The sequence below is a fragment of the Chelonia mydas genome, chromosome 5 (assembly GCF_015237465.2).
Source record: "Chelonia mydas isolate rCheMyd1 chromosome 5, rCheMyd1.pri.v2, whole genome shotgun sequence".
In the NCBI taxonomy this organism is placed as follows: Eukaryota; Metazoa; Chordata; order Testudines; family Cheloniidae; genus Chelonia; species Chelonia mydas.
The window spans coordinates 64,071,021-64,098,979 of NC_051245.2; the positions used below are offsets into that span (position 1 = coordinate 64,071,021).

A 27,959-nucleotide genomic window follows, 5' to 3' on the forward strand; every position below is an offset into this window, starting at 1 on the left:
GCACTTCTGCAGATCAGACCCCCAGGCTCTCAAGTTGGGCACCCGGAAAATGAGAAACACCCAATAATGACGACCTGTGGAGAGTTTGTGTAAATGATTTGTCCAGTACAGCAACTCCTCACTTAAAGTCGTCCCGGTTAACGTTGTTACGTTGCTGATCAATTAGGGAACGTGCTCGTTTAAAGTTGCACAGTGCTCCCTTATAACGTTGTTTGGCAGCCGCCTGCTTTGTCCACTGCTTGCAGGAAGAGCAGCCTGTTGCAGCTAGCTGGTGGGTGGTTGGAACCAGGATGGACCGGCAGCCCCCCGTCCCCATCAGCTCCCCGCTCCCCTAAGTTCCCTGTGCAGCAGCAGCTCAGCCGGCTGTCAATCGCTGGCAGTTCAGCTGTCCCTCCCCCCACTGCCATGTGCTGCTCCTGCCCTCTGCCTTGGAGCTGCTCTAGGGAGCCTCCTGCTTGCTGTGCAGGGGAGGTGAGGAAGGAGGGGTTAGTGTCAGGGTGCTCCCCCCCCCCCGCTTACCCCTTCTCCATATAGAGCAGGGGGGAGACACAACAGGGCTCAGGACAGAGAGAGTTGGCCCCAGCTGCTGACTCAACTTCCCGATCTTTTCAAAGGCAATGTACTTAGAGTGTGGTGTCAGGGTACTTAAAGGGGCAAAGCGCATATCTCTCTCTCTCCCACACACAGGGTGTCTCTGACTCTCTCTGCCATGCTGTCTCCCCTCCCTCCATTTGTGCGGCCTTGTAGAGTGTGAGGCTATATTAACAGCAATGTGTTAACCCCTGAAGGCTCAGCCCAGTTAGCGAGTTCATCATTTAGCAGTAAGGCATCCCCTGGGAAATAGCCCACTCTAACTTCACCACCTCAACCAAGATTCACCATCATTAGCGGGAGGAGGGATAACTCAGTGGTTGGAGCATTGGCCCGCACTAAGCCTAGGGTTGTGAGTTCAATCCTTGAGGGGGCCATTTAGGCATCTGGGGCAAAAACTGGGGATAGGTCCTGCTTTGAGCAGGGGGTTGGACTAGCTGACCTCCTGGGGTCCCTTCCAACCCAGCTATTCTATGATCATTGCTGTGTACAATATTAAATTGTTTGTTTAAAACTTATACAGTGCATGTATATATATAATATAGTATTTTGTCTGGTGAAAAAAATTTCCCTGGACCCTAACCCCCCCCTCCCCCATTTACGTGAATTCTTATAGGGAAATTGGATTCGCTTAACATAATTTTGCTTAAAGTCACATTTTTCAGGAACATAACTATGTTAAGTGAGGAGTTACTGTATCACATAGGAACTTTGTAGTAGAGGCAGAGGTAGAATCCAGTTCTCCAGGGCAGCATTCAACTGAATTTACCATGAGACCCTCCTTTCTCTTCCTGCAATCCCCTCCCTCATTCCCTGCACACCTGTGGTGGGGAGGGGGGGTTGCCATTGCTGCTGAGCTTCTGCTTCCCTGAGGTTGGTGCTGCATCTCTGGAGGAGCAGCATAGAGCCCTTCTCCCAGTCCATCCACTCCTGCTCTGGCTTCTGAAGACCATCTGCTGGCTGGACTGTTGACCTGCCTGGTCCCACTCACCCCCTCTGGGACCTGGGACGGTGGCAGCAGAGATTCTTTCACAAGCACATGTGAGTACACATACCCCCTTGGACTTTCCCTCTCTCACTTCCCCTCAGTTTGTACTGAACTGGTGGGCTGCCTCCTCCTGCTTGCCCACTTGCCCCTCTTCCTTGTGGTTCGCAAACCTCCTCCCCCTTGACTGGCCCTCTTCTCCTTGCTGTTTGCTATTACCTCCCCTCACCATAGTTTGCTACCTGCCTCACCACTTTGCTGATTGTTACTTGCTGTCCCCTTATTGATTATTGCTTGCCTGTTCTTCCCCTACCCCTGCTCCCTTCACTGTCTGCTACCTTCACTTCTGAGCCCCAGTCTCATGATTGGTAGTCACCTGCCCAGCTCAGCCCCACCTCTTTGCTGTTTGTTCCCTTTGTCTCCTGCCTCACACACCTGTGCTTTCCCTGCACTTGTGATTGCCCCCCACCATTTTGTTTCATTACCTAGTCATTGCACCTCTCACCCTTACAGCTACCACTAACCCAATGTAATCAGAGGAGCCAGTGCCCCCCAACACTGCCTATCGTGCCCCACACCCTCCTTACTTTTTCATTAACAACTCCCCCCTCCCAGTTTTTGTCTGCACCCTCCTACCACACATGTAGCCTAATGCAAAACAAGGGTCAACTTCCATTTTCCTTACCCCCCCTCCCTTCTCTTTATTATTTCTCTCTTCCCTTCTGGTGGCTGTTCTGCTCTCCTGCCCTCGATAATAGATCCCCAACCCAGCCAAGTGCGAGGATTCCGTTCTGGCTGCATCACCCATGGGGGGAATGATGGAGGGGGAAGCCGGGGGAATCCCCAGCCACCATTGTTGCCCCACGTTAGCTTTCTCCCCTATCTGTCCTCATGGTTATCACCACGACATTACTGCCAGGCCCATCAGTGCCCCCTGTGAGCAGCAGCCATCACAAGCAGGGACTCTGCTGCCAAACCTCCCATCACTGCCAAGGGAGCCCCTTCGGTCAGAAGAAAGAGCTCCTGCTGTGGACCTCATATTGGCCACTATTGGCTGTGGCTCCCCATGTCCCCTCCAAACCCTTCCAGCAGCTCTGGGGGAGCTTGCTCCTCAGCCCCCAGAGTGTGCACCTAGGTGGCCGTGGCCCTGTCTCCCACCCCATTACCATCTGCCACAGCCCCTCTGCCTGCTACTGCCTCCACCACCTCAACCATCAACAGCAGCCAGGACCCCTTCCCCATCCTGATAGGAAGAACGACATCCATTGCTTCCTGATGGCCACCTTATCCCACATAGAAACCTATGTGTGGGTGTTCGCATGAGTAGTGGGGCCCTTGGCCAGTGTACTGGCCTCCAAGACATATAGGAAGGTTGTCTTCTGCCTGGCATTGGGGGAACACTGCCCAAAAGATGGTGGGAAAAGGCATCTTGCTGGGAAGCCTCTTTGTGTCATTCAAGCCCTTGGAGGACCTGGGTGTGTCCTCACCTCTGTCCCACCCTTCCTGCCCACTGCTGCCCTTCTGCTTCCCCTTTCCAACTTGGGAAAGTTATTCTCCACTGCTAGGCTATAAGGACTTCACTCTCTCTCTGTCACGTCTTCTTGTTCTGCTGGCAAGTTACCATCCAGTTGCGTGTGGCGCAGGAAGTTTGGAGGGGTACTACCTGGTGCCCTACCAAGGTGCCCTATACCAGATCCATTATTCAGTTTGGAAGGCTTGGTGCATCCTCTGCTGGACTTTCGGGCATGTCTGGAGGGACTGGTCCTTGGCTTAGCAAGGAGGGACACTGGGTCCTCCCAGCACTCGGAAGGGTGCCAACCCTGCCACCACCAGCGACCTTACCCAATAAGTTACCGCTCCTCATCCTCCATCAGCCAACAATTTGCTCAGGTGCCAGAAGTGGCCTCCAATATGCACACAGCTGACCCTACTGCTGATGAAAGGGCGGGGGTGGCAGTGGCCAGGGAGCCCAGGAGAGGACCCGTTTTGGAGGCAAACCACCCCTCTCTCTATTACCCCATCCCTGCCTCCCCAAGCCCCAATCCCAATTGCCTCCTGAACCCAGAGCTGCTGGCCAGCTCTCTAATGACACCACCAAAGAGGTCTGGGTACTGGTTATGGAGGCAATGTGCAGCAATTGTAAGGCACAGGCCCAGCACCTCCCCCTCAAGCAGAAGGAGAAGGTCTCCCATAAAGCCTCTGGGGGGGCCACAGCTGGGCCTGCTTCCATGCCCCCCAAGAAAGTCCACCAGGTAGAGCTGGCTGAGGCGGCTCTGGCAGCGGTGGGGGAGAGGGGTGATGCCACTCACCTCACAGAGTCCCTTATGGAGGAGGCCTCAAAGCCCACCCACCCCCCACTGCCTTTCTGCCATCTGTCCCCGCTGTTGGTGCCGAGGTGCATCTCATCTCGGTCACTGATGGGGAGCACTCCCTTATGGTAGGCAGGGGCCTCCAAGTGATCTTCCAGGAGATCCGGTTCCTGGACATTTGTCTCTGTAACCAGGTCCATCACAGCTGCCAAGGTTATGAACTTTTGTTGTGTAAGCCACGTCTCACAGCATAGGTGGAAGAGGCCCCACTCAGTGTGTTGGAAGCTGGTCCTGGGAGGTGTCACCAAAGTCAGATACTTTCTGGACTACAGTCAGTGGGACGGGCCTGCTGGCTCAGTGTATGGGGTTGCCCCACCCTGTGCTCCAGGGAGGTAAAGTTCTGTGTGGATCTAGGGTTACCAACTTTGTAACATTTAAAACCAGACACTCCAGCAGGAGTGCCAGAATCTTCCCTGCTCTACCTCTTCCCTCAAGGCCCCGCCCAGGCCCCGCCTCTCCCTGAGGCTCTGCCCCTACCCCGCCTCTCCCCCCAGGACCTTGCCTTCTGTTCACTCCTCTTCTTCCCTCCCCCTGTCACTTCCTGCTCTTCGTCTCCTCCCCCACATCAGGATGGTCTCACCTGCGGAGCTGGGACTGGGAGCTGCAGCCGCCCGATGCAGGTAGGATGTGGAACTGGTGAGGAGGATGACTGCTCTTTTCCCTTGTGGATTTTTTATTTAGTCACAGCCTATCTATGGCCCCACAAAGTCCCTGGACCTTCTTGTTAGCCTTTGCCTAGTCCTGGGATGGCCATCTATCAGTCAAGAAGGAGGAGGTTGGATCATGACTGCAACTGTGCTTTGCACTTCTGATCACTTGTTTGATCACATCTCTGGGCAGAGTTTCTCTGCTGGCATCCACTCACTGCCTGGACTCTTTTTGAGGAGCAATGGATGCTATTAGGGGTTCTCTTCTTGATATGCCCCTCTGGAACCCTGATTTTTTAACTTTGAACAGCATTTGCTTTATGTTTTCTCATTTGTCATCCCCTAAATTCAGGGGATTCCTATGGTCTTTTATGGCCGTTCCCCTATGAAGAGTGGGAGGTCCTTTTGGTTTGGTAAATAGATCCCCAGGGGATATGCTGTGAATATAGGGGCCAAGTAGGCCTGTGCACTGAATGAGGCAGGGAGTCCTGTGATCAGATAATTAAACACTGTGTACACAGTGTGATACCCAAGGGGGGCGGAATTAAGGTTGCACTGGCAGCCTTAATTCTAGCATTTCCAAACTTGTGAATGTTTGTTTGACTTTAAAACCTTAATAATGTAGGTTTTGGTGTGTAATAATATAGAAAAAGTCACATAGGAAGAAGCAAGAACTGAAAGGGGAATATTTCTGTCAAGAATAATAGCCAAAGGTAATCATTCACACCTCCAGAATGAGGTGTTTTTATATTAGATTCCCTCGTAGAGGACTCTTCCCACTTGATAGAAACTTCCTTCTGACATTGTTTATTATTCTGGTTAGAAATGCCTAAAAGATGTCTTTAAAAAAATTCTACCTTGGCCCAGAAATTCATTTAATGTGCTACGGAGCAACATTATATTTCTCAGTAGACACTGTTAAATTCTCTTTTCTCCCCCATCATTTTTTGTTCTTTGAATTTAAAACAATTCCTACCATCAGAGTCTTATAATAGCATTTCTTTAGACTGAATTTAGAGACAGAGACATGCACTCAATTTAGGCCAGCAGATTATGCTGGCTGCTGATGTGCTGCCTTCCTCTGTTTCCAGTGCCTGCTGAGCTTCTTGAGTTCACCCGTCTTATTTTTAGCTAGTCCAATAATTGTCTGCATCAGCTCCATTCCCAAAAGAAAAACATGCCATATGCCATTACCTACTTTTGAAATATCAGGAGGAGCTTCTGTGATAACAGTTTATTATGATAGATCATTAAAATAACTACATGTGTCACAAAAGGTCATGGATCTTGGCTGTACACATGAATAAGAAATTAATCTAGTCCTGAAGAATGACATTTCCAAGAGCCGCCTGTTGTGAAAAGCACATGATGACTCATCACAGCCTTCTCCGCTGTGGCATATTAAGCCCATTGCAAAAAGCTAAGAACTGTCCATACATTGTCTGTCCTTAAAAAGTAAACATTTTAGGGTGGTATGTTTATAACCACCCCCAGCAGGAGAAATGGCAAGGTCAAGAAATCATTGTTATACTCAGGGCTCCCTTGTTTTAACACACACCTATTATTGAACAAAATCCACTTACTGTAGCATAGTGAATTTCCATCATTTATTTCAACTAACAGTGCATATGTAAATAATTTTAGTACACTAACCAGATAGAAACATTTACGTTACTGGGGAACTCACCAACTTCACCTCTCTCTCTCTGAATTTCCTGAACATATGTGCTCCATTTTTTTCCCTTCTAGTTATAAACACCACAATGTGTCACAAACCACCCTTTAAAGAATTGACTTGGGAAGTTGAGGCATGTCCCCTTGTAAATTAAATGCATGTGCAGTTGATAGAGCAGGCAGTCAGTCTTGGTGAAATAGTGTGTCTGAGTTTTCTCCTGGAAGACAGAACTCAATGAATGTCATAAACAGGGTCAGAAGAATAATTTGCTGTAATAAGTATATAGAGTATTTCTATGATACTTCTCTGAGCATGGCTGGTTGTCAACCCTACCTGCAGCAATTGTTCAGGCTTCCTCCTGCCATTCTTCTAATTTCGCTCCTGGCAGTTTCACCACATAGCAAATTTGAACAAGTCACCAGAAATTCCCAATTCCTTTTGCTAATTTGCCTAAAACTATTAATTATCTTCCTGGCTATATATATCCGGAGAGGGATCTGAGGAGCTCATGTGTAGCTGCCACTGTGCAATTACCAGGAAATATGAAATATTAGTATCATTCCTTTTAGTGCATTCAGCCCTTTACTTTCCTGTCCAACACATAGTCAGTTTGGTGCTCTCTATTTTGGGCTCTGTAACTATGAAAGCACTCATTAATTATTTGTATTATACTGATGCCTGGAGACCTCAGTCTGGATCAGGGACCCACTACCCTAGGTAATACACAAAAGATCAGTTAGTATCTGGTGAAAAACATCCAGGCCAGATGCTTTGCTTTAAGACAGTGGGGTGAGGGGAATAAAGGAGGCAGCTCCCTAGTTCTGTCTGATCTTATTCCTGAAGCCAAGAGACTGTCCCCTAGCTGGGGATTGCTAGCGTGCACCTTATGCTATGGACGTGAGGTTAGAGGAGCTGGCTCTATCAGGCTGACCCCTGATGGGTGAAATCCCAATTGGGGAAATATAGGATACAGGGAGCAGACTATGGTCTAGAACAGCTGGCCGTCAACTTCAAACAGGAGTCCTATAAAAAATAATATGTGATCATATAAGTCCCTATTATACGATAATACACACGGGCAGAATTAAGGTTACAGTTATTTCCTATTTGAGTGCTTGACTTTTTAACTTTAATAATGATGGTTTTGTAAATGGAATTTCCTAAGATTTTATTTTTAAAAAGTTTTAAGACAGAGCCAAAGAAAGTGCATTTTCTGCCACTGTTTTCTAGATAGCAGTAGGATGCTGGAGATCAGGATTACTGGACTCTATTCTTGGTTCTGGGAGGCACGTGCAACCTGGTGGTTAAAGCAGGGGGTCTGAGATATAGGTTTCCTGGCTACTGTGTATTTGTCAATGAATGATATAATCCTCAGTCATCCATGGGTCTCAAAAGTGCTTGGTAAAGAGATATGTAGAAAGCAGCCTTATTTTACAGACAGCATAGCCAAGCACCTAGGTTTGGCATATTCTTTCCAAAAGGCAGTGTCACTTAGTGGGCAAAACTGAGTTCTTCCATGTTCAGGACCTAATTTTCCGGAGGACACTCAGCAGTTTTTGAGTTAAGTCTCTTTACAGGCATCTCAAGATGGCCACCCAGATTCACGAGCAGCTTTTGAAAATCTTGGTCCTAGATTCCCTTCCTAGCTGAGCCATCAATAAGTGTGAGGGCTGATTGAAAATTTTCAATGACAACTGTTTATCAGTGGCAAATTGGGTTTATGACACAGAATTTTTCCATGAGTAATGTCTGCTTGCTGCAGATGTTTTTACTTTTTGTCCAAAAATTCATCACCTGAAAAGGTTTGGGCCAAACACCAAAAAATCAGATTAGGAAATGCTAGCATGGTGCCTCATGCCCCCATTTTCCTCTGAGCCAGGCTCACCAGTTAGACCAATTTTCAGAGTAGCAGCCGTGTTAGTCTGTATCCGCAAAAAGAAAAGGAGGACTTGTGGCCCTTAGAGACTAACAAATTTATTTGAGCATAAGCTTTCATGAGCTACAGCTCACTTCATCGGATGCATTCCAGTGAAGTGAGCTGTAGCTCACGAAAGCTTATGCTCAAATAACTTTGTTAGTCTCTAAGGTGCCACAAGTCCTCCTTTTCAGTTAGACAAAGTTTCCAGTGATGTATCACAGCAGCTAGGCAAGGGGGAGATATAGGCTGGCCAAGGAGCCCACCCCAAAGAGAAGAATGGGGGCATAAGGTACCTAAATTTATACTCCCTGTGTGGGTATTTCCCAAATGATGATTTTGGTTTTCAATTTTTACCAAAAAAAAAAAATCAAAATTCTCCATGAAAAAAATTTGAAACTAACTTTTCCTCAACATTTTCCCTCAGGTGGAAGAACTATTTTCCAACCAGCTCTCCTTCTGCATCTTCTAGTACTGTTATCAAAACTATGAACTAAGGGAAATACCACTGGAAGTATGAAGCCTTGGTCAACAATATGGGTCATGAAGTGCAAAAAACGAGTAACACCAGTCAGTGAAAGAGGTGAGACTAAAGCTCCCAGACCTGGACTCCTTCCCCTAAGCCAAATGGTGGTAATTATCTACTTCCATGGTTCTTGGGTCAAGCCCCATTTGTGATTCAGGGACTCTGCAAGGTGCGCCATAGCAAGCACACAAATACAACAGCTCCTGTGCATGCGCACATGGTAATTCCCCCCCAGCTCACAACTCATCTTGGCAAATTTTCAGAGAGAGACAAGGTAAGATGTGTGGATGTCAGGAAGAGCAGGGCTCGTCCTATGTTTAGAGCAAGTTTTTTTTATGAAAAGAAAGAATAATAAGGGAGACTGAAGACAGATTCAGAGCTGGAAGATCAGTGTACCACACAAACACATTTACCAAGGACTGTCAGTACAGGTCAATCACATGAGTGCCAAAATCTTTGATGGCATGATAAAAATCACCAATGATAGGGACAGACTGAGCATCCAGCCAGGCAGTCCTAAGCACCTACACAAACCAATTGGTGTGGTGCTCATGCTGCAAGGAGGCTACATCTGAGATTTGCTTTGAAGATGATAAGGAGATAAGCAGAGACAGCCCCTGTACGTGCTTTAGGCAGCCCCAACATGCCTAACAGACTCTAAAAACCTCCTTTCCCTAACAGTGTTTTGATGGGCTGGGAGTAAAACTGGCGAAATTCTGCCCATGTTGCTGTAGGACTGTTTGTTTCTCAAGCAGACCGGTTCTTGCACTGCACTTTGGCAGCCCTGCTGTTTCATGTGGTTGTTGAGTCTTGCACCAGCGATGAAGAATAGAAGGTATAAAAAGGCAGAGCTCACGACTTTCCCAAAGAGCTGGAAACAAAGTTGTAGAAATGTAGGAGGGTGTGAACCACCTCGCCTTCCTGGAGCTGGAGGCAGACTGTGGTCACGTTGTTCATCTTACAGTCCTGGGGTTCTCAGAGCTCTTGAGCCACCCCCAGGACTAGTGAAGAGGCCATAAAATGAATGCTATGCTGTACTTTTGTGGTTAAGGACTAATGCGCTGTGGATAAGACCACACTGTTAGTCTATAATCACACTGCAGATTAGAGTTAAGTCCCATTGTATAGTGGTGTAATGTGCTTTTACTAAACTATTCCCATATTCCTTGTAAAACAAGCATAAGCATGTCAGTGCATATATACAAATTAATTACCAGACATGTACTATTATTCCCAAACATATACAGTTGTAAATACAAGTATCTAACATTCCATATTTAAAACTTGGCTAAGGAATTTAAAGCTACTAAAGCCCTTTCCATTCCACCAGAGAAGTTGAGGACCATTTCTTCCAGTGAAACATTGTGGGGTTTTATTTACTTAAGTATCCTCTAGCTTGGTTTGAAGAGTCCAGCACGTTGAAGACCATTGCTCTGGATTTGAGTTAGCTGGCAGAATTCTATGATCTTCGGTAAACTCAGACTGACTTTTACATTCTGATGGTTCACTGTCTTTGCAGGGTAGAGGCAGCAGATTGTTTGCTGCAAGGGTATTTACTTCCCCTTCGACAATGGTGTTTTGTGGGCATGGCCCATACGAACTTTCCGATAAGCCAACATAGTCATGGTCAACCACTATTGCACCTTGTAAGAGATAATGGTTGTCTGCAACAACAAAGAACATTTTGGTTAGAGTGGCCCTTTCTACTTGATTTAAAGTCATTTTATATAATTATAGAAATACTAAAAAATGATGCTGGGTGCGAACCTATTTTCAAAGCAGTTTCAGTAGCATGGCTAGAATTTTTGTGAAGTCAGTCTTACAATGTGGACAGAACTTTAGCACCTTAATTTTTATGTGCACCAGATTTTCAGTCTCCTCTCCTCTAAGATAAGGCTTGTAATGCCATCATAGTAGAGTACATTCCTTTATTTTTAATGCTTCACCTTGCTATATGTCTGTGGGCCAAACTGAGCACTAGCATAGCTCCCGCTGAAATCAGTGCTTTAAGCAATGGATCCTAGATTCTTCTTTCTTTATATACTTATGATTAAATGTGGCCATCCCAAACGCATGCTAGAAAACCTTAAACCTTTTATACTACACCACATTATGTTTTCTGATATATAGAACACACACACTGTATATACACACACACTGCAGACTGAAAGAATTTAAGAGGAAAGATTGAATGCTACTGTATATTAGGCAGTGGTGCAAGTAAGCCGGTAGGGTTAGGTATGCCATACCATTAAGACATTTATTGCTGGCACACTGTAAAGGAAAGATAAATTTTCAAGAATGAATTGTAGAGCCCTGCGCGGATACAAATTTATACCCGTGGATGCAGATAGAAATCGGTATCTGCTGAACCGCAGGGCTCTCCCAGGAACCGCAGTGGTGAAAGGAGCAGAATGTGGGGCTGCTGCTCCCAGGAGCTAGCGCTCCACGCCGGCAGCTCCTCTGGCGCAGCTGTACAGACCCCACACAGGAGACGCAGCTGCATGGAAGGGCTGGGGACGGGGCTTGGGGTGGTACAGCTGCACCGGAGGAGCTGCCAGCACGGGGCATTGGCTCCTGGGAGCAGCAGCCCTACGTTCTGCTCCTTTCACCGCTGCAGTTCCCGGAAGAGCCCTGGGTTCACCAGATACCGATTTCTATCCACGGATATCCACATCCGCAGGCATAAATTTGTATTCGTGTAGGGCTCTAGTCACAGAACATTTATTGTGCGGGGGAGCAGGGTCGGGAGGGCAATAGCCTACCAGTGAGAGTTAAAATCTACTTGCACCACTGATATTAGGCCTCCTTCTATGATATTTGTGCCCAAGTGCTGGGTTGTAATTTGACTGGTCAGAGCTGAAGATTTTCATTTGAGTTGAAGCTGTTCAGTGTTTAAAAATCAGTGCAGGTTGACACTCCTTACCTTTTAGAAAGGAAGAGAATTACTGAGTTCTCTAAATCTGCAGATTTACAGTCCTGTCTCACATGGCTGCTGACCAGGGGAATCCAAAGAGTGAAATACTTAGCTAACTGCTAATTTGCATTAGGATCTTTTGAACAAGATCAATCAGCAACTTTAACAAAAGAAAACACACTCCAGAAGTGTCTGTGTGGTTAACTCCAGCAGGATCCCTGGAGGTTTTGTCTGGCTGTAGTGTCACCATAGAGATCTGGGATGGAGGACTGAAACATGCATAATTTAGTCAGGCATTTCAGCTGTTAAAGGCAGGCTGAGCCTGAGCAACCCAGCTCTGCTAGAGATGGGTGAAATTTTTCACCCAAAACTTTTTTCAGCCAAAGATGGAGACTTGGCTACACCAAAACATTTAGCGAGTTCATTGTGAGTTAGCCACATTGCTTTGGTAAAACAACGAAAAAAGAAAGAATAAAACAAACAAAAAAACCTAAAAACCCAACCCACCAAGCATTTCAAATTTTCAATTCAAGAAAACTTTGGAAGTTTCCTTTAATTTTTAAAACAAAAAGAATTAAGAAAACCATTGAATACTCAAAAGTGAAAGGAAATGTTTCATTTTAGGTCAAAACAAATTTTTCAGAATTGCCACTAAACTGAAAAATCTGTTATTCACCCATCTCTTCCCATAGCAGGACTGTAAACCCCTTGGGGAGTGTGGCTGGAATCTTTTTTGAGTAAAGGTGGGTTATTAGAGGTCATGGGTAAGGCTATGTTTTAGTCACGGGTATTTTTAGTAAAAGTCACGGACAGGTCATGGGCAGCAAACAAAAATTCATGGCATGTGACCTGTCCGTGACTTTTACTAAAAATACCAGTGAATAAAACTTGGTGGGGTGGGGGGGGGGCCCCACCGGTTGCTGGGGGAGGGCTGCTTGGGGGGAGCGGGTGGCAGCGCGCAGCCCAGAACCCCCGATGGTGCTTTGGGGGTGAAGGGGGCAGGGCTGGCAGGCTCCCTACCTGGCTCTGCGCCTTCCCCACCCAGCAGCAGAGTTTGGGTCTGGGAGGGGGCAGGGGGTTGGGGCACGGGACAGGGTGAGGCAGGGTCTGGGCGGCGCTTACTTGTGGGGGCTCCCTGGAAGTGGCAACGTCCCCCTTGCTCAGCTGCTAGGCAGAGGCGTGGCCAGGCAGCTCTGCGCGCTGCCTCTGCCTGCAGGCATCGCCCCCACAGCTCCCAATGACTTTCCTGCTTTGGGAATCACTCTGGGGCTTAGATGGGAGATAGGCATCCTGACCCCTATAGTGAGGCAGTAGTGCACATGCTCAGACAGGTGAAGCGTAGGGGATGAGTGACTTTAGGCACCTACAAGGTTAGATGGCAGCCAAGCAGGAGTTTTGCGGATTGCAGTGGTGCCTAAAACAGGAATTTGGCATCTAGGTACCTTGTGGACCACACCCTTAATAATTAGCAAAATAACTAAAAGCATTTCCCCTCTACACTACAGGTTGAAAGATACCCTACCAGAAACAGTCCATTGAGATGGCACCTACTCTTTAAGGACAGACTAACAGGGTAGCCAAGGAGTCCCTGCCCTGTGGCTGGGCTATATATAAATAGGAAGGGAAGAGGAAGCTGAGAGAGAATGGGGAAGTAGAGCCATCTGTGCTGCAGCAGGCAGTGGTTTCTTTCCGGCTCCAGAAGTCCAGCCAAGCCTGATTTAGTCTTGGGGTTATGTTTGGGAGCTCTGAACCTAGGCCCTGAGGTGAGAATTTAATCAACTGGTACGGTACTTGGTCCTGCGCTGGAGCCTTATTAAAAAGACGACATGTTATTTATTTATTAGTGTGTTGGCTTCTCCCCCCTGGCCCACGGCTATTGCCACCCCAATTAGGGGAAATTAAGGGGAGGCCACACCTGCAGAAGAACCACACTGGGTCACAAGGGGACACACAGGGACTGCCCATACCTTTATACATAGACTTTTCATATTATAGGTGCTTTTTACATAATTTGTAACATTTAGCTGTTTGCTCTCTCTGGATTACTGAGAATGATCCAAAGTTCCAGATGTGTGAAATTAATAGTTTACCCCCTTTGAGCCATGAACAAATAAATGCAAAAACACAGCAGTTTTGCTCCTGTCTTCATTGGGAGTTAAGAAATAATCTTTAAACATAGTTCAACCTAGATCTGTTTTTAATGTGTTTACCAGCTAATGTGATTAGGGCCAAATGATGTTAGTTTAAACATGATTCCTTAATGCTGTTTCCAGCCCAGAACCTCCTTTGCTGAAAATGCACTGACTGCACGGACTACTGTACAAGGTCTTTGTAATTAATACTGATATATTTGCTAAGATTTCCTCTCGCTCAATAATATACACTTGTCTGACAATAAAGCAAGTAGAATTAGAGAAGTAACAGATTTACCTTGTTCATTGGATCTTCTTATGTATGGCTTAAGGTGAGACATTTTGATGGGTCTTTTTAGTCTGGAACCTGTGGTATCTCTTAGTATTGCACATCCATTATCTGTGATGTAGTCTATAATACAGGGACCAATCCACTCTGACTGGAAACGGCCATCTTTCCACCAGTTTTTCCTTTGTCTAAGTACTTCATGTCCAACTTTAAGATGAAATGGATTTACTTGCTTTGGCTTCCTTTTAATATTGACCTTGTTTCCAGTTTGCTGTTCATCAATCCTATTTTTCACAATCTACATAGAGAAATAACATGAATTAGAGCTTGTTTTCCTGAGAGGAGTTGCATGTTTTCATAACATTGATTGAATACAGAGTTTACCATGAAGCATACAGAAGTGTTATATAAAGATCTTTGGTCATGCAGGATTCATGGATTTTTTAAATATTTCAAACATGTTCACCTTAACTCTTTTCAATCTTCTCGTTGATAACACTTAAGTATTAGGTATTTACCTGGCATTTTGTAGCTTTCCTTTCCTCCAATACTCGATCAGCCTGTTTAATTGCTTCAAGGATTTTGGCAAACATACATTTATTATCCTCTTGTGCTTCCTGCAGTACATTTGAAGTCTCAGACACATAAGGGTTACGATTAAACATTTTGAAATATGGTGTGTTTTGGACTGGCTCCTATTTATAGGGGGAGAACACAGATAAACTTAGTACTTGTCTTAGTGGGTACTTGCATAACAACTTTGGTTAACTCCCAACAAGAGAGACATAACGTACACATACCATGGGAGTCAAGTTAAAAGCATAGGCAATGGCAGATAAATTATCATCCCAGTCATTGGGGTGGTCTGCACAGTATTTGTTCAGGAAAGTTTTGATGGTCTTGCAAGTTCTTTCATTTGTGTCATCTGTCTGAGGATACGATAATACTATTTGTTTCATTCCAAAGAGCTCAAATAGTTCTCTGTTGATCTTTAAAGACAAAAACACACAATGCACAGGAACAATCAGTGCTTGTATTTCACTGCAGTAAATATTATGTACTCAATACAGTTTCTACCTTTCCTACCACCATATGGGTGACAGAAAAGATTGCCTTGTATACACCCGTCTACATGTAAGATCCAATTTAAGCAATACAGTGTGGTCTGAAGAAATGGGCACGGGTGGGGGAGCCAGGAATTGCTGAGTTCTAAACCTGGTTTTGCTACTGACTCACTATGGCTTCAAGAATATCAAAGTCTGTTATTTTCCCCATCTGTACAATGGTGATTACTATCAATCTAACTCTCAGAGGTGTTAATTAGTGTTTGTAGAGTGCTTTGAAAATGTAAAGTTCTTCAGCATCACTAAGTATTACAGTATTTTCCCCCTGGGGCAAATCTGTTCTTCTACCAGATAACAAAGAGAGGCAACATACAGCAGAGAGCTGGAGGCCAACAAAAGGTTCTAATTCAGGCTGAGTCACTAACTGAGGGTACGCCTTCACTACCCGCTGGATCGGCGGGTAGTGATCGATCTATCGGGGATCGATTTATCGCATCTTGTCTACACACAATAAATCGATCCTCAAATCGACGCCTGTACTCCACCTCAGCAGGAGGAGTAAGCGGAGTCGACAGGGGAGCTGCCACAGTCAACTAGCCGCCATGAGGACGGCCAGGTAAGTCGAACTAAGGTACTTCGGTAGTTCGAACCCACCCCCTAGTGTAGCCCAGGCCTTAGACTATGACCTCAGGAAAGCCACTTAATGTCCTTATGCTGGATGAGTCAATAGAGACTGGAGCAAATACATTACAATGAAAATTGGTTATTTTATTGCTTAATATATCAAGTTCAATAGGAACTGCTTTGGAGCAAAGGGGCATATTAGGGGCAGGAAGAGGAAGTGGCTAAAATGCTATCCCCAGCTGGCAGGTGGTTCCTGGGGATTGTTGTCAGAAGTTAGAGCAGCACCCATACTAATCTCGCCTGCAGCAAAATTGAAGAGGAGAATCAGGAGCTGTAACTGTTGATTGGTTCTCAGCTTCTTCTCCTCCCCTATCTTCTGGGCTGCCCTAGGTGTTTGAAGGGGAGCAATCCTTTGCTAGGTATTCATCTAGGCCCAGGCAGAGCCAGTCATACTCCTATCTTAGGCCAGGGCTACACTACAAGGTTTTGTCAGCATAGCTATGTCAGTCAAGGATGTGAAAAAAAACACACTAGTGTCATAGCTGTGCCAGCAAACCCCCTAGACACAGCTATGCAGACAGAAGCAGGCTTTTTTTAGGCATAGCTCATATTTGGGGGGGAGGGGTATTATGCAGACAGAAAAACTGTACATGAGGGGGCTTGGACAGTATAGGTACACTGACAAAGCACTGTAGTGTAGACAGGGCCTTACTCTCCCACAGCCCAGCAGAGAACTAGGCCATAGAGGAGCCATAGCTATTCTCTCCTCTCCCCTCGCAGTGCAGCAGGCAGCCAGCAAGGAAGCTGTTGCTCAGAGTGCTCCCAATTCACACTAGAAGTACTCCTGGGACTGCAAGGAAAGTGGTGAGATGCAGTTGAAGAAGAGGTAGTGATGAAGTTGATTCAAAATACTTCAGTTTACAAGCACAGGGTGTGGGTTGTGAAATGCTTATAAATTGAAAATGTAAGTTGTGATAGGGTCAGGCCAGATGGCTACAGGACAGTGATAGAAGGCAGATATATTAGGCCCAGGTTAAGTAGGTCCCTTTTCCCTGGATAAGGTAACAGGGAAGGTTCCAGAACAATCAGGAACTTTCTGGAAACAATTAAGGCACACAGGCTGATTAGAACACCTGCAGCCAACCAAGAAGCTGCTAGAATCGATTAAGGCAGGCTAATCAAGGCACCTGGGTTTAAAATGGAGCTCACTTCAGTTTGTGGTGCGCGTGTGAGGAGCTCGGAGCAAGAGGCACTAGGAGCTGAGAGTGAGAAGGCATACTGCTGGAGGACTGAGGAGTACAAGCATTATCAGACACCAGGAGGAAGGTCCTATGGTGAGGATAAAGAAGGTGTTGGGAGGAGGCCATGGGGAAGTAGCCCAGCTACTAGCTGTCACACAGCTGTTCCAGAAGGCACTCTAGACAGCTGCATTCCACAGGGCCCTGGGCTGGAACCCAGAGTAGAGGGCAGGCCCTGGTTCCCCCCAAAACCTCCCAACTCCAGGTCAACTCCTCCTGTGTCTGATCAGGACTGTGGGTTCACGAAAACGGCCAAACTGAGGGCTGCCATGAATCTCCGAGGCAAACAAGTCTGCCAATAAGTGCAAGACCCACCAAGGTACAGGAGGAACTTTGTCACAAAGTACAAATTTAGTAGTCACCATTGATAGCTACAAGTGATCTTCGGGCCACAGATTGGATTCCCACTGTAATATACACTAAGGTATAAGCAAACTGTAGTACAGGCAGGAGGCAGAGAATTCCTACTAATACTAAGGAGACTACATAGAATGTAAGCTCCACAGGCAAGGACTGTCTGTGTTTGTACAGTGCCTAGCACAGGCAGGGGTCCTGCTTTATGACTAGGATACTACAGCATTACAAATAATAAAGGAAAGAACAGAACCTTCTCTCATGAGGTAGAGAGACAGTTATTCTTGAAACATGACTGTCTTCTATATGTCACTGCCATTACTCCTTCACAGAACTTTTACTAATAAAAATACATTTATGTCTATACAAGACAGAGAAAATACTTTGACTTTTTGGTATGTCTTGATGAGTAAATGTTGTTTTATCCTTTAATTTTCAGTGATCAGATATGAGCACTCTGGAAAAATATCTAAGACTAAGGCATTATAATTAGCGCCCACCTCAGATAGCTTGGACCAGGCCCTGAATCATGAGAGTAAAGTCAATGGCCTCAACTCCGCAAAGGTAACTGGCAACACATCAGTTTTTATAAACAAGTCACTGTAAATCTGGCAACTAAGCCTCTCAGATTGTCTAGAATACAAGGGTATTGTAAACAAACATAGCATCTTCCTAAAATAAAGTCTTTTTAGGGCTGACTTCTCTTACCTGATGAACAAACTCTTCTGCTTGATCAATAACCATTTTTTTAAGCGGTCCATACAAGAAAAACACACTGACAATTGCCTTAGCAATTTCTACCGCTGAAGTGTCTTGTAGTGGCAGAACCACCACCCATTTTGTGAACAAGTCGGTCATCATTATGACATACATATGGTTTCTGCTCGTGGTATTAAAAGGTCCCATTAGGTCTATTGCGACTGCAGTCCATGGATCCTCTGCTTTGATAGGGTGTAATTTGGGTACTATGATGGCTGTATTCTTTGCCACCTGGCAATGCTGGCAAGCATACACCTAGGTCAGAAACAAGAAAAGAGGGACATTAACAACAAGTGTCTGCTGAAGGTATAATGTCAAAAGAATAAAAATTTAAATATCTATTATCATTCCAAAGAGATAAGAGCATCTCAGTCATTCCCCACCCAACCCATTAATTTTACATTTCTTTATACTATTAAACATTTGAGACAGATATTCAGCTATAGCAAAAACAAATACAACCACACAACACAGCACAGGCTGGGAGGTGGTTGTATGAAAGTAATTTACAGTTCAACTTTGAATACCAGTGATCCTGGGGCTCAGCATGCTGTTCTAGACCCACAGTATAAATTAAAGCAGCCTTCACTATCTTTGATTAATACAGCAGCTGGGCACCAGCAGCAGGTAGGGAAGCCCAGGTCATGTCCACTTTGCTCCAGTCAAGCTTCCTCCTTTGGTAGGAGGGAGGCGACGTGCATAGGACAAGTTATCCTGGCTTTATGCCACCAGAAGGTCCCCTGCACTAAGGTGATTTTCCTAGTTGCACGGGTTATATAGGCAGAATCTGGCATATCATTGCACAGACCAGCTTTATCTGATTAAACAGATATAAGACGAGATCCTGCTAAACTAAATGCAAAGAACTGTTTTCATTTAACATGTAAGTTAGATAAATGGTCATAGGTATAAGGAAATGTAGCTGACTACAAGAGCAACAATAATTTGGCAACACTGAACAAATGTATATGTATCTGTAATACATGTTATGTCTCAAGACTAGATTCTGTGGGTGCACAATCTGTGTGTGTTTGTGTGATAAGAGGTGCAAGAAGATTTCCAATTGGGTGTCCCAAATAAGAAACTCCCCCATGTACCCCTAATGCCCAAAAGGAGATAAAGATCGGCAGAGCCACAACTTCTGTCCTTCCCATGCTCTGACCAGCCATTCTGGTGGAGCGTGGGTGGTGCGGGATAGTAAGCTGTACCCATAAATGGGTTTAACAGTGATCTTGCAGCCTCGATGTACGTATGAGCACCTACATGTATTCTGCCTCCCTGGTGCGCTCACGGAGGCAGCACAGCCTCTCACCATCACTCAGTACAGGCTGTGCCTACAATGCACAATTGTGCTATACATTAAGCTACACTGTTAACAAGAAAAGGAGAAACAGAAAATACCACCACCTTGGCCACATTGCATATACAAAAACACTGTTTCTGGGATCTTAAACTTGTAGTTCTGACTTTTTTTATTGTCTGACTAACACTGTAACTTCAAAAATAATTTAATAATCTAAACAAGTTCATGTGCTTTGCTGAATCAGAGTCTTAGAGCTACTCAGGACCCCAAGCTACACAGTGCACTGGAAGTTTAGTCCCAATGTCTAGCCCACAAATGTAGTTTTTCTAACAGCACATTTTCAATCACTCATAACACTGAAAATAGTCTCTCTTTCTGAACTGATGCTAGGTATCAGCCCAACAGCGAATTGAGGAGGAATTTTCAAAAGCCCCCAAGTGACTTAAAAACACAAATCTCACAGAAGCCAATGAGACTTGGGTGTTTTTTTCAAAAGTACCTACAGATCATAAGTCCCGTTGGCTTTTAATGAGAAACGTGTTCTTAAGTAACTTAGGGTTTACTTTTAGCACAAACATGCACACGCACCCAACACACACATTTTTTTTAATTTTTAAGTATGAGCAAAATATCTGTTCAGCTATTTGAGTTAACAAAGTGAAGCAAAAGATATGAGTCTTGTAAAAGAATTATACAAAGTAATCAGCACTCTCTCAATTAAGCTTATTACAAAGATCAGATAAAGATATTCTGTAGCTATGACTCATACCCACTGTTTGACGTCATTTGTTATGGAAGTCCAGTAGTAACTAGACTCCACCAGAGTCAGAGTCCTCGATATGCCATGATGAGCACCTGCAGCACTTTCATGGCATTTGTGTAGCACTCTCTTCTTTTCCTCATCTGAAACAATTACCAAACGCATCTGTTTCCTGTCTTTTCCCACATAGAACAACTTATTTTCTGGAAGGAAAAACATTACAGATTATGTGTCATCACCAAGACAGAACAATCACAGAAGTCTATTAAACTATTGGATATACTTGGTTAGGTATTTTATTAAACTCATGTTATTCACCATTTTCAGCTGTGTACAATTACATATCAAATCTCTCTTTTGCAGGGAATATTTGTTTACTGCAGTACTCCACCAACTGAATACAGGGCAATGCACCCTTACTTATCCCCATAGGAGCACAAGAGAGATGACATTCCCCCATAAAGTCTCTCTGAAGCATAATCTCTTAAGACTAAGAGGGTCACATGCTTACAGTTTCTGTTGGCAGAGCTCATTGCACACACCAGGGACTTTTTGCACATCCCTCCATTTCCCACACAAGCACCCTCCCATCCACTCTATGCCATTCCTTCCAGCCCTACTATTATGGTAAACCAAATGGTCCTTGTCAGGCGTTAAAGTTGAGGGTTTATATTTTGAGTTTCCTTGAGTCATGGTCCCCCAATAGCTACAGATTTCACTAATAGCTACAATGGGCTTTAATTATTAGATGGATCTCCATATCCTTTAAATACAATTAAACATGCTGATAAAGAGGCTAAAGGGGACAGATTTTCTATTTATGTAGAATGTTCATGTGTATGCTAACCTGGGATAGACAGATGAGTTTTATTTTATAAAGCACGTACAAAAAAATCAGACACTGTTCTCAATGTGCTATGAGCAGTCTTCACCTGAAGGAAACCAGGAAGTAATGCATTTCCCAAGAGGGAGAGAATATTTCTGACCTTTGAAAACAAATTTTTTGGCTGCTCTTCTTATTCCACTTCTCTCACTTGCTAACGTAGTTGGATGATATTCTCCTGTTCGTTTGTAATAGGAGATTTGTTTCAGATGGAGCCCACCATTCTTTCCGCTACGAACCATTGTTTGCCTAAAATGCACAAATATTTTAGTGTATTGCAGTGACAGTTGCTCCAACTTTTACTGGATCCCTTCTAGCCCCTTCATTCTCTTATGCTGAATATCAATTGTACACATAATGTCTGACTGTCACAGTCCTACTCAAGCTCCCACTTCCTCACCACGTTCTTGTATTTGGGTTCTACATGCTGGACTCGTGCTTTTATGCTTTCCTGAATCTGAACATGGTCCAGGTAAATATCTGGCCATATTAATTGTTGTGCTAAACACACTGTTCCCTTACTCCATTTTCATGACCATCATGCTCCATCATTTTTTATCTTATCCTTCACTCAGATGTAAAACATACACAACACCTATCACATCATGAAGTCAATCCCTCTGCCTATACATGATGTTGTTTAGTCAATTATATTGTAAAAGATCCAAGCGATGGGGCTTCCATCACATCCCTTAGAAAGACAATGAAACCACAGAGGGAGACAGCTATTTCTATTTTTAAATACTTATAAGGCTCTCAGATACTATGGTTGGGGATCAGATAAGTAACTACCCAGACAGACAGGCATCTTGATGGAAAAAAATAGACAAAAATAACTCCCAGAATAGAGATTAACATAAAAGCTTGTCTTACTCATTAATCTGTCAGGCAAATTAGATTTTGAAATCAGACTTTGCACAACAGGTAACAATTACTTCCCCATCCATGTGCTGACCTTCCTCGGTTCATGGTAATAAACTGAAATGCCACTAATAGAATATGTCATTAGTACAGGAAAAGCTTAGGTTTAACATTAGTAGCTTCAGAATAATTCCCAATAAATTCCATGTGAAAGACAGAAAAGTCCATGCAAGTTACATGGATTTTTTCAGTAGTCCATTTAAAAAAAGTCTGAACCATCATTTATAAGCAAGTGTTTATATTTTTACAGTTTGATCCTGCTCCAGTTGACTTCAATGGGAGCAAGATCAGGCCATAACAGACTGACATGCTATATATATATCATTCCTTAATGTAATTAGGAAATTATTCTTGGTGTGTAAGCAATTTCCCCACTCATCCTTGCACTGCATCACAAGATGCGCAGTGTGACAGAGCACATAATCAGAATTTTAGTTTCCATACCATGTCTAACAAGAAACAAATGATTAAGAGGAACTGACACTATCTACAAAAAGAAGGAGGAGTCCTTGTGTCACTTTAGAGATTAACAAATTTATTTGGGTGTAAGCTTTTGTGGGCTAGAACCCACTTCATCAGATGTATGAAGTAAAAGATACAGGAGCAGGTATAAATACATGAAAGGATGTGGGTCACTATCTAGTCATTTTGGAAGTGATCCACTGTGTCTTGTATGGTCTCATTAATGTTTCTATTTGAACTCTAAAAACACAAATCAGTGGGCTATTGGTTTTCAGTTTACTGTTTATACCTTCCTTGTTAAACTCGTGAGGGAAAAAGCTCTACAGTTATGTATGCATGAATTTGCAGTATATTCCCCCTCCAAAAAAAAATTAAATGTCATGTGTGTTTGCCATAAATGAGATTTCATAAATATCAACAACACATAGCAGGTCTAAGTGTTGCTTTTGTTATTTTTAAGGAACCTAAAATTGTGCTTCACAGGTCAACAGAAAGACAAGGTCTTTACCCCATAGAATGTCTAATTTTGGACATCATGGGCCAGACTTTCATGTACATATAAGTTCCATTTGTAATACTTCAGAAACACAGAGGGGGCTTACTACAGCTGTAAGGCAGGAGAGACTCCTCAGGAGCTATAGGTCTGGGGTAGCTAAGTTTATACTGGCTGATCCCGGTCCTCCAGCATAGATGACACTTGTGGATGGGGAAGGGCTATATCAGGAGTGGGCCTGAACACAATGTGCTCTGGTGATCCTGGTTGGCAGAGTGGCTCTTTGGGAGCCAGCATAAGTGTAATTTGCCAGCATAAATTGGAGCAACCCAGAAGCTGCTCTGACTCAACTGGAGGAAGTGGTATATATAGGATAACAAACATGAGGAAGCGGATGGGGAGAGGAAGGATGGGCTACACAGCAATGAGATTGTTTTAACTGCTGTAAAATAACAGAATCAGTAATCAACATTAATATTTCCAATTTTGAGTTATACTATTGCTATAAGATCAGACATGCTGGAACAGCAGCATTAAAAAGCTAAGCTGCATTAAATGTAATAAGTTTTCTAAGTACCACATGCACCAAGTCACTGGAAACAGTGGATGTTTTTCACATAACATACAGCATTTGTTAGAATAGCATGAAATCACACAACACTATTTAGAATTGCTCCTATGTCTTCCTGTGCAGGAAAATTGCTTTTGTTTTGGTTAAGTGAGAAGTCTTTACTCATCTCCAGCAATGGTAGCAACTATATTAGTTTGAAAAAGAGGGTTGATAAGTAGATTATATTGTAGACTACAAGTATGATGGCTGACTCAACAAACACTACAACAAATGCTTAAACATGTACTTAGGTGCTTTGCTGGAAAAAACTAAATAAGCTTCCTTCCTGGACACTAAGAATTTCCTGTGTCCCTATGGATTGTTGCAGTTTTAGTATTTCCTTTCTTACTGTGTGCTTTTCTTCACACCAAATTAGACGACTTTCTGACAGGGAAGCCAAAGGAAGCTGCAAGAATGGTAATGTGCCCCTCCCCAGCAGCATGGGCGTATCATTTTCGGTATTGGAGCATCTCATGGAGAGGTAAATCACTGCAGGGGGGCAAGGCTGGGGACACCCTGGCCAGTGCCACCCTGCCGAGTGCTGGATCAGACCCATACCCTGTCCACCCAACCCCTTGCATCTAGACCCCCCAGACTCAGACCCCCTTGAGCCTCACCACCCCCCTCCACAACCAGAACCTCCCCACCAAGCCCCCCAAACCACTGAGCTTCACCCCCTGCACCCAGCCAGTGGCTCCTACCCTGCACCAGGCTCATCTGCTAGTCCTGGCTGTGCTAGGGGAGGAGCGCAATCCCCCTGCACTGAGTGGCTGGGTCTGACCTGCCCCAGAAACTTCCCCCGGTTCTGCACCTCCCGTTTCCTGCCCCCATCGCTCTTCAGCTGCAGTGGGAGGGATCACTGTACGGCGAGCTGCTCCCCCATCTGCCCAACCCCCTGCAACTGGATCCCCCATACCCAGACTCCCCCACCAAGCCTCAACCCCCCCTACATCTGGACCCCCACCAAGCCCATCTGCTGACCCCATCCCTCCTGCATCTATATCCCCCCACCCACGTACCCAAACCACACCCTGCTGAGTCCCCCAACCTCAAACCCCCACCCTGATGAACCACACCCGCTATGCACCTGAACCACCCCATGAGCCCCCCAAATCCAAACCCCTATCCCATTATACCCCAACCAGCTGCACATGGACCCACACCTCGCCAAGCCCCACTTCCCCAGCACCTGGACCCCTTTCTGAGCCCCATCCCCCCCACACCCAGACCCCTCTGCTGAGCCCCAATCACCTTCACCTGAACCCCCCTGCAAAGTCCCATTGCCCCCACACCTGGACCGCCCCCCCCCCACTTGAGCCATCCACACCCAGATTGCCCCACACAGAACCCTCTCACCCCATACCTGGATCCCCCCCCCCACTAAGCCCCTCTACACCTGGATCCTGCTGGGCTGAGCCTCCCTGCCCACAGCTGGTGCGCCTGGCATGGGACTGCTAACCCTAGTGAGTTGCTTCACCTCCTACTCCTGAGGGAATTCTGCACCAAAAAAATAAAAATTCTGAGCACAATTTTAAAATTCTGCTAATTTTATTTGTCAGTAATTAAATGTGGAGGCTCCAGCATGGCAGTGGAAAGCACAGGCAGAGGTCAGAGATCACCCTGCAGCCCTCCCTCTCCCCTCCGCACCCAGGACATAGACCTCTGGGGCAGGCCTGGCCCCTTTGATGTGTCAGGTTCAGGTGCAGCCTCACTGGCAAGTCTGTGTCCGGGGGCTGCTATGTGGAGCCTCTGCATTTATTTGTTGACAAATAAAATTTGCAGAATTTTAAAACATTGTGTGCAGAATATTTTTTTGGGTGGGGGAGGCACAGAATTCCCTTTCTAGTAACTAGAAGAGATGGGCTTTTTAAAACCACTTGTTAGCTAGCACATGTCAAAATCATAGTGCGGATGAGGCAATTATAGTCCTAACTCAAGTGAGCAGGTTGTGGGGAAACACCCGCCTCCATCATGACAGCTTTTCCTAGTCTGGATGCACCCAGACATTTTACAATCTCATTAACGTCTCAACAAGTGAACATGACAAACAACAGAAGGAAAGGGAACTGGAAGTGTCTTGCAACTCATCAGATATTACTGCTTATATTGGGACAGATTTTTTAATCTATTCCAGCTACTTTCTGCTACTCTGGTGGTGCACAGCAGCCCTTAAACAGCTATCTAAGGAGCCCCTCTACTGAGGGGGGCTAACAAGTGGCATGGTTCTTCAGCAGCATCTCCTCTCCCCTCCCCCTCACAGCACCATGCCATGCCAGGCTGATCTCCAGCTGCCAGAATAGAACTTAGGGGCTACAGGCAGCTGGTACAAAGCAACCCAGCCCCAAGAGCAGGGAGGCTAGGATCTGGCCCAATGCATGAAGTGAAACTGAGGGCTTAATATGGTTCTCCAAGATGGAATTTCTCTTTATTCAGCAATTTTTAAACAATTAAGAATTTACATCCCAAAATGCTACATTAAAATAATGTTAAGGAGAAGTCAAGCACTGAGAAGTTTAGGAAATTACTGGGAAATGTCAAATTAAAGTTGTCTGTACAATCTTAATTTATCCCTCCTTGTGCATATGCATTCTGATAGTCTTTAATTCATGACCACATATTACCATCTTTTCTTGTCCTGCAGTTTCCTGTTTCTTTCCTTGTGTACCTTGCAACTTCTGCAACAAACGGACCAGGAATCCTACAGACAAAAGCCCCTTCACTATACAACCCTGATTCAGCTTCTCGGAGCACAGTACATCCTGTGTAATGAATGAGACAGGGGTTCTATGGGGGAAAAAAGTTTGTGACTGTGTAATTAAGGATGATCATAATGGGTACACACAAGGAAGTGAACGAAGGTTGCATGGGCAACTGTCCTTCCTTAACTTCGGAGTGCTTGATTTTGCAACACTGATGTTCTTTTAACATTTTTTGTGGGGATGCAAAACACTGCTTTTCAGGGTTGCCGGGAGGATGCTGCAAGGCAACATGAAACTGAACAAAAAGTCTTGTTAATATCACTTTGCTGGTGGGCAGAGCTATCCAGCAGCAGTGGCTGGCACTGGAGCCATCTGTCTGCGGGCTTGGGCACACATCACTGCTTCAGTGTAGACCAGTGGTTTTCAAGCGCTGGTCCATGGCCCCCAAGGAGGTCTGCAGTCTAAGATTTCCAAAGGGGTCTTTGCAACCGCAAACGCTAGGGTGTGTTTTCTGCATGGAAGTTTACTGTGCGCGAGTACCGATGGGCGAGCCCCACGCGCCAGAAGAGGGGTCCTGCGCCTGAGTGGCCAGCGGAGTTTCCCAACCCCAATCACCCCACACCCCAGCTGAGGGTCCTGGGCGGAGCTGAAGGGCCTGGCGGTCACATCGCGGGGCAGGGGCAGGGCGGCGAAGGCGGCTCCAGCCCAGCCCTACCCACCTCACGCACGGACTCACTGTGCCCGGTGCTGCGGCCTGCAGGGCGGGCGCCTCGGAGCAGATGTTAGGCTGCAGACTGAGCGTGGCTGAGTCCCTCCCTCGGGCCTGGAGAAGCCCACGCCGAGCCTCACTCTCCGCCGCGGCAGCACCCCTTGCCCAGCCAGCGGGAGTACTCCGAGCCACGTGGACTACGATTCCCAGCGTGCACCGCTCCGATCATCGTCTGGCCAGGCGGTGCAGCAGGTTGGAACTCTTTAGTCTCCATGGAGATGAAAATGGAGCGTTGTATGCTGAGAATGGCAGTCCTCGCGAGACTGCGATGCAAGCCGGGGTCTTCAGTCCCGACCGGCCGTTTCTAAGATCCGCTTGCCTGCGAGGATTTGCACATGCGCGAAACAAACCCTGGGCGATATTGTCCCCCTTGCTTCCAGCATGCAACGAGTCGGGCACGTACAGCGGTAACCAATCACCCACTGGATTCATAAACACGCACCTGGCTATCGCGATACCCTGCCCGAGGAGGGTCAGGACCGTGTTTCTCTGGGCTGGCGAGACAAAGTAGTAGCTCCGCGCGAGAGACTTATGTGGCGCGCCCGGAAGTGACGACTCCCAGGGGGTTGGCCCGCGGGGGGCGGGCCCCGCCAGCCCGAGGGCGGGGCAGGGCGGGGCGGCTGCTGTTCGTTCCTCAATGGGCTCGGGCGGCGCGCTGCCGCCGGCACCTAAGCCGGCGTGGGTAAGTGAGGAGACCCCGTCCCGCGGTGCTGGGGTGGGTCCCGGCCTGGGGGCGCGGCGCGGGCCCGCTTTTCCCAGCGGGGTGTAGCCCCGTGGCGCGAAGGTAGCTACAGCTCCGCACTCCCGGGCCCGCGGGGAGCTGGAGCCCGCTGGGGAAGGGGCTGCTGCGCGCCCGCGGCCAGGCCGGTCCCCGCCGAGGGAGCTGGCGGGAGGGCAGGGCCGCTCCTCGCGTC

The 27,959-nt window shown here is 46.0% G+C and overlaps 2 protein-coding genes across 19 annotated transcripts in view; one reads left to right on the plus strand and one right to left on the minus strand.

Moving 5' to 3' along the window:
- Positions 1-6,185: 6,185 nt before the first annotated feature.
- On the minus strand, positions 6,186-27,624 carry LOC102945965 (gypsy retrotransposon integrase-like protein 1). 4 transcript variants are annotated; one of them, XM_043546564.1, is made up of 9 exons: positions 26,996-27,392; positions 26,199-26,275; positions 21,195-21,340; positions 20,218-20,411; positions 18,095-18,400; positions 14,847-15,035; positions 14,565-14,741; positions 14,056-14,344; positions 6,186-10,372 (listed from the first exon to the last, which is right to left on the minus strand). In XM_043546564.1, the coding sequence occupies exons 3-9, from the start codon at positions 21,331-21,333 to the stop codon at positions 10,089-10,091; spliced, it is 1,578 nt and encodes a 525-aa protein (XP_043402499.1). In that variant the 5' UTR covers positions 21,334-21,340; positions 26,199-26,275; positions 26,996-27,392; the 3' UTR covers positions 6,186-10,088. The 4 variants fall into 4 exon arrangements, with proteins under 4 accessions (XP_043402499.1, XP_027681593.2, XP_027681591.2 ...); XM_027825792.3 differs by lacking the exons at positions 26,199-26,275; positions 26,996-27,392 and adding an exon at positions 27,488-27,624; XM_027825790.3 differs by lacking the exon at positions 26,199-26,275 and having other exon boundaries at positions 26,996-27,443.
- The window catches only part of PPIP5K2 (diphosphoinositol pentakisphosphate kinase 2), a 101,712-nt gene continuing 101,347 nt past the window's right edge, over positions 27,595-27,959 (plus strand). For 5 of the 15 annotated variants that reach the window (XM_037903325.2, XM_043546555.1, XM_043546559.1 and 2 more), the window contains exon 1: positions 27,596-27,727. The gene's annotated coding sequence lies outside the window, so the exon portion shown is untranslated. Of the gene's footprint in view, positions 27,761-27,959 lie in introns of all 15 variants that reach the window. The other 10 variants (XR_006290872.1, XM_037903322.2, XM_043546558.1 and 7 more) reach the window with 3 other exon arrangements.

Coding starts and splice junctions, on each gene's coding strand:
- LOC102945965 (XM_027825792.3), bottom strand. CDS start 21,333: ATGGTTCGTAGCGGAAAGAATGGTGGGCTCCATCTGAAACAAATCTCC. Junction 14,345..14,564: donor GGAAAGCTACAAAATGCCAG/GTAAATACCTAA, acceptor TTCTCTATGTAG/ATTGTGAAAAATAGGATTGA. Junction 10,373..14,055: donor AAGAAGATCCAATGAACAAG/GTAAATCTGTTA, acceptor TTGTTGTTGCAG/ACAACCATTATCTCTTACAA.